Raw genomic sequence first — 5,958 nt, forward strand, 5'->3', positions numbered from 1 at the left:
AAACCCAAGTGCAACAAATATTCTTAACTTTAGAGCTATCTCTCGAACACCAGATTAAGCCTTCTTTAGATGAATTGTCCTTCCTTCAGAGCCTAAGCTTTGGGGGTGGGGGACAGTAAGACAAGATTTTTCTCATGTAGCCCTGGATATCCTGGAACTCAGTCTGTGGACAGAGCTGGCCTGGATGAAGAGATTAAGGCATGTGCCGCCGCCACCGGGCTCTAAACTTACTATTTTTTAAAGGTTTATTTTTTATTCAGTGTTTTGCCTGCATGTGCCTACATACCAGAAGAGGGCACCAAATCTCATTATAGATGGTTGTGAGGCACCATGTGGTTGCTGGGAATTGAACTCAGGACCTTTGGAAGAGCAGTCTTTTGTTTTTGTTTTTTTCGGAGACAGGGTTTCTCTGTGTAGCCTTGGCTCTCCTGGACTCTCTTTGTAGACCAAGTTGACCTCTAACTCACAGATCTGCCTCTTGGGTGCTGGGATAAAAGGTGTGCGCCACCACATCCAGCATGATTTATACTTAACTTTAAAAATAAAAGAGTTCAGTGCTCTTAACCTCTGAGCCATCTCTCCAGCCCCTAAACTTTTTTTTCTTTTTTTGAGACAGGGTTTCTCTATGTAGCCTTGGCTGTCCTAGACTCGATTTGTAGACCAAGCTGGCCTTGAACTCACAGGGATCCACCTGCCTCTGCCTCTCAAGTGCTGGGATTAAAGGGGTGTGCCACAATGCCTGGCTCTAAGCTTTGTTTTTCAAGACAGGGTTTCTCGGTGTAGCCTTGACTGTCCTGGACTTGCTTTGTAGACCAGGCTGGCCTTGAACTCACAGCGATCCGCCTGCCTCTGCCTCCCAAGTGCTGGGATTAAAGGCATATGCCTTTAATGCACCACTGCCCAGCTAAACTTTTATTTTTAATGACTTGTTTTTTTTTTTTTTTATGTGCATTGTTGTTTTGCCTGCACATGTCTGTGTGATGTGTCAGATCCCCTACAACTAGAATTTTAAGCTACCTTGTGGGTGCTGGAAATTGAACCCAGATCTTCTGAAAGAACAGCTAGTGCTCTTAACTGCTGAGCCATTTCTCTAGTCCCCTTTATTTTTAATGTTGGGAATCCAAGATTCTCCTTTTTTTTTTTTTTTGTTTTGTTTTTTTGAGACAAAAATTTCTCTGCTTGGCTGTCCTAGACTTGCTTTGTAGACCAGGCTGGCCTAGAACTCATAGTGATCCAAGTGCTCCCAAGTACTGGGATTAAAGACGTACACCACAAGATTTTACATTCTTAACAGATCTCCAGCCTCAGCCACCATATTTTATTCATTTATTTATTTTGGTGTTTCAAGACAGGGTTTCTCTGTGTAGCCTTGGCTGTCCTAGACTCTCTTCGTAGACCAGGCTGGCCTCGAACTCACAGAGATCTGCCTGCCTCTGCCTCCTGAGTGCTGGGATTAAAGGCGTGTGCCTCCACCACCCTGCTGAGAGAGGGGTTCTTTGTGTGTAGCCTTGGCTATCCTGGATTTGATTTGTAGACCAGGCTGGCCTGACCTCACAAAGATCTGCCTCCTTCTGCCTCCCAAGTGCTGAGATTAAAGGTACACACCACTATGCCTGGCCCTATTTTAACTCGTGTCCAACCAGAACTCTAAAAGTCTGTCTCAAATCCTATTTCTGTGTCTTCATTCCAACAGCTGTACCTACATCTGAATATTGGCACAGGCCCTGAGAAGAGCAGGCTTTCTGAGCAGCTCGACCAGGACAGTGAGACTCTGCACACCTCCAGGTGCTCAGTTCAATCTCAGGCCTCACGAAAGCCCATCTTAGCTCATGTTCCCGAGCCCTGGAGGGCCAGGTGAAGTATCAATCCAAGGACCCCAGTGGTGGCTTCCTCTTAACCCACAACACACAGGACTCATAACAGTCAAGGTCTTTATTCAGGGGGTTGGGGACCTGGGCTGGCAGCCAGGGGCTTAGGAGTACCTTGGCGGTAGGTACCCAGCAAAATGGCATTGATGTGCTTCAGTGTCTTATTGCTGAAGACCATGTTGAGATGGTCTGTCCCGTTCATGGGCAGCAAGTGTACAGGCTGTGATTGGCGGCCCTGCCAACGGCCACAGAGCTCGGTGCTACGTGTGGCTACAGTGTCATCACCATCTTCATAGAGGGCAGCCACCGGGTCTTTGTAGGGAAAGTTGTGGTCATAGATGTAGGTGTAGGGTGTGGGCAGACCCACGCCGTACAGACAATATACTTCTACGCCAGGTGCTGGAAGGCCTGCCAGTAGGTCACGAGACTGTAGCCACATGTACCAGCCTTCTTCAAAATGTAGATCTGTAAAAAAGCGCTCAAAGTCTTGGCCCGTGTAGTTGAAGTTTGGTGTGGAAATGAACACATGGTCTTCAGGCCACACCTGGCTGGCCGGAAACATCCAGGGGGAAGTCGTAGTTATGCGTTGCTCCTCTCTCAGTTTGATGCTGGACATGATGGGGATGCCATGGTTGTCACCTGTGGATACAGAGCAAGGTAGGACAGTTTGCCTCAGCCAAGTACTCAAACTTGTTTCTGCCTCATCCTGACCTTGATTCCAGAACAGACCAGAGCTGGCCTGGTGTTCAGTTAAGGGCTCAGTGTGGTTTAGTTTAGTTTAGGTCCCCCCCCCCCCCCCCCCCCAGAAGTGTCTCTGTGTAGCCCTGGCTGTCCTGAAACTCTCCCTGTAGACCAGACTGGCCTCTAACTCACAGCGATCCACCTGCCTCTGCCTCCTCGAGTGCTGGGATTAAAGGTGTGTACCACCACACCCAACTCAATATGTTTATTTAATAAAGAGGCTATGTTGGTACTTCTATGAAACAGAGCTATAGGGCCTCAAATGGAAGTGTACAGAAAGAGGGGCAGTTAAAGAGAATGAGGGGTATGTCTGTGTGTGTGTGTTCTTCCTCAGGCCTTGTGTAGGCCTGTTGCACAGTGGTCACAGGAGTAAATTTTTGGAAGAGTAGACGGTGTCTGTTTTACCCTCTGTGATACAGTCTGGTGAGTCACTCACTGGACTGTGAACTTCCACAGTGAGGGCTGAGCCTTGCTCTGCCCAGTATACAGTGGTGCTCAGTGAGTGGCAGCTGGACTATGCTGGGTTCCTGGGGCTGCTGCTCAAAAAAAAAAAAAGAAAGGAGGAGAAGGAGGAAGAAGACGACAACCCCGAGGCTTGACCCTGCTATGGCAGATATGTCCTCAATGAAACAAATTCCTGCACAGAGGGGCTCTGGGCAGTAAAAAGCAGCCAAAAGCCAAAGCATACAGGACTTGAGGCTACAAGGAGCAAATCTGAGCTTGACAGACGGTCTGGGGTTGGCTTCCTCTATGTCACTCAAAGACTCTGGCAGATGTCCCAACGGTGCTGCTTTCAAGGGGCTAATGGACAGCAGGTATGCCTCACAGACACTAATACACCTGGGCAGCTCTCTGGACAGCGCTGGAGTGACAGCCAGCAGCTCTGTGATCTGCTTCATTCCTCCCTGGCCCCACCCCAGGATGACAGTGAGGAAGAGGCTCCTAACCTGAGGCCAGGACCAGCATGGGCTTGATAGAGCCACCCCACGGAGCCCCAAGAGAGATAAAGCCGTCAATGAAGCGGTCCTTCCAGGACTGAGGCTGATGAAGTAAGAAGTAGAGTATGTGGAGGCAGCCAAGGCTGTGCCCGATGAGGAAGACAGGCTTCCTGTACGCGGCGTACATCTCCTCTACCAGTCCTGCCAGCTTCTGGTAGTACTCATCCTGCTGGGCTGCAGACAGGCAGACAGGTCAGGGCAGCTAGGGTCTGGGAGTCACCCGTCACGCTCACAGCCCATCACCCACACACACTCACTGGGTTCCAGGCGCCAGTCATAGGGTGCAGCCCGCACTGTCTCATCCCGAACATACCCGTTGTTAACCAGATTCTGTACTAGTGTGTGCATGTAACCTGTGGGGAGGCAGCAACACGGAGGACTCTGTCCATTTGTACCTGCAGGCCAGCCTGATGGCCAACAAGAGCCCCTGCCACTCCCCAAGTACACACACCTGCCAGCTTGTTGTCATCTAAGTACTCAACAGAGTAGGTCTTGCCAAAGCCGGGGACACGGATCTGTACGCCAGGGGCATTGGTCACACTCCCAGAGCTGCGGTTGTAGACAACCCTGGGGACAGTGGGACACTTAGCAGCCAGTAGCCAAGGGGCAGTGTGTAGGGGCTGGGTTAGAGCGCACGGGGACATACCTGGTGTTGTCAATCCAGCAGTTCACCCCAAGGGGTAGAAACATGTTGAGATCCAGCCAGATGGTAAAGAAGTCCTCTGTCTTGCGGTAGCACAACCAGTTCACCACATCTGGTTTATCCAGCTTGGCTTCTAGCTGATTCCCCAGCCAGCCAGGCACTGTGGGTACCAGCTTTTGTTCTGAACTTCTTGGCTTCTCTCCAACCCCGCAACCCTACTACCAAAAAAAGCCCACCCCTCCATCCCCGACATCCTCAGGGTTCTAATGACACTTATCCTCTCACCACCACACTTCTTACTGTCCCACCAGTACTGCAAATTCCAGGCTCCCTTCAGGCAAGGAAGGTGCAGGAACCAAGGCCACTGACCCCTGCCCCCACAAAGCAAACATCCAGCTTGGCTTTCCATTGTTGCCAAAGTCCAAAGAGAGAACAAATAGGTATGGGGGAGCAGGGGCTGGGCCTAGAACAGGGGATAGGCCTTTATGGACCTTCCCTGCTATCTTGTTCTTGGTAAGGCAGAGGCCAAGGGAGCAGTGGGGCTTCACCCAGTATCCAATGTATCTGGAGCTGGCCACAGCTTGCAGTGCTCTGACCAAGGCCTTAGGCAAACCTCATCCCATTCGCTGACCACCACCCCGACCTCAAACCCCCAGAGAAGACAACTTGGAGACAGAACAGTATGAAAGGGAAAGGGGCGATGCCTCTGTAGAACAAGCCTTTGGCCCTTCCGCTCACCAAGGCATGAGGGCTGATGGTGGGAGACAAAAGAACCTTGACAGCATCCGCCACTGGCAGGGGCTGGGACCCAGGTTCCCCAAAGTCTCGCCTGATGCATCAGGGGCCTAGTGGGGGCTTACCGATGATGACAGGCCGTGTGTGGTTACTGAGTTCAGCCTTGGGCGTGGTATGCGGGGGGAAGAGCACATTGAGGAGCCAGAAGGGGGCGGCAGGAGGGAGCAGTAGTCCTAAGAGCAGCAGCACCCACTGCCATGGGGAGCCAGGCACCCCCATTCCAGCCCAGTGCCTACTGACAGATGAGGCAGTCCTGGGCTGGCCTTATCTGGACTGGGAATGGGAGGAGCCCCAGAGCCAGTGGGAGGGACAGAACTGCCAATGGGGGTGGCCAGGAACGGGCATAGCCTTAGGGATTTGGCTCTGGGCTTGGGTTCAGTTCTTTCTTCCCTTGGCGCCAGGGGAAAAAGAGCTGGGGCAGCAGGAGGCCCAGAAGTACACAATGTTTTATTGAAAAAAGTCAGGCTCAGCTTGGCCAGCTCCATTCCACTTGGCTTGATGAGGGTCTCTGCCCACAGCAGCCTGAGCCAGGTCTTCCTGCAGGCAGGCCCAGCTCAACTCCCCCTCTTCCTGTCCCTCCCCTCTTCTCTGATGATGACATCCAAACAATAAATATACAATAAATAGTGCTTGTGGGCCAGTCTGGGACTTGAGATCCCATACCAACCCTCACCAGTCTTCCCTAGTCAGGATAGGTCTATAGTGGGGTAGGGAAGGGGAAAGCCCCTAAATCCCCCAGGGTCCCATGGGCCCTCGGATCCATTTCCATTGCCAGGCCCAAGCTTAGTTTCCCTGGAGACCTAGCAAAGCTGGTCCAAAGCAAGGCTGGGTGAAGCAGAACTGGCAAGTAGGTGCAGGGTTGGGGACTATTGTCCTACACACCCCAACTCCAGGCCACAAGACTCCACCGGGA

At 51.8% G+C, this 5,958-nt stretch overlaps 1 protein-coding gene across 1 annotated transcript; it reads right to left on the bottom strand.

The window, feature by feature from the left end:
- Nucleotides 1–1,932: 1,932 nt before the first annotated feature.
- On the bottom strand, nt 1,933–5,287 carry Lcat (lecithin-cholesterol acyltransferase). The gene is made up of 6 exons (XM_051169304.1): nt 5,111–5,287; nt 4,254–4,410; nt 4,059–4,174; nt 3,865–3,960; nt 3,557–3,781; nt 1,933–2,507 (listed from the first exon to the last, which is right to left on the bottom strand). The coding sequence occupies exons 1-6, from the start codon at nt 5,262–5,264 to the stop codon at nt 1,933–1,935; spliced, it is 1,323 nt and encodes a 440-aa protein (XP_051025261.1). The 5' UTR covers nt 5,265–5,287.
- Nucleotides 5,288–5,958: the final 671 nt, after the last annotated feature.

The sequence above is a fragment of the Acomys russatus genome, chromosome 26 (genome assembly GCF_903995435.1).
Source record: "Acomys russatus chromosome 26, mAcoRus1.1, whole genome shotgun sequence".
Classification (NCBI taxonomy): Eukaryota; Metazoa; Chordata; class Mammalia; order Rodentia; family Muridae; genus Acomys; species Acomys russatus.

Coding starts and splice junctions, on each gene's coding strand:
- Lcat (XM_051169304.1), bottom strand. CDS start 5,264: ATGGGGGTGCCTGGCTCCCCATGGCAGTGGGTGCTGCTGCTCTTAGGA. Junction 4,175..4,253: donor TGCTGGATTGACAACACCAG/GTATGTCCCCGT, acceptor CACTGTCCCCAG/GGTTGTCTACAACCGCAGCT. Junction 3,961..4,058: donor AGATGACAACAAGCTGGCAG/GTGTGTGTACTT, acceptor GCCTCCCCACAG/GTTACATGCACACACTAGTA.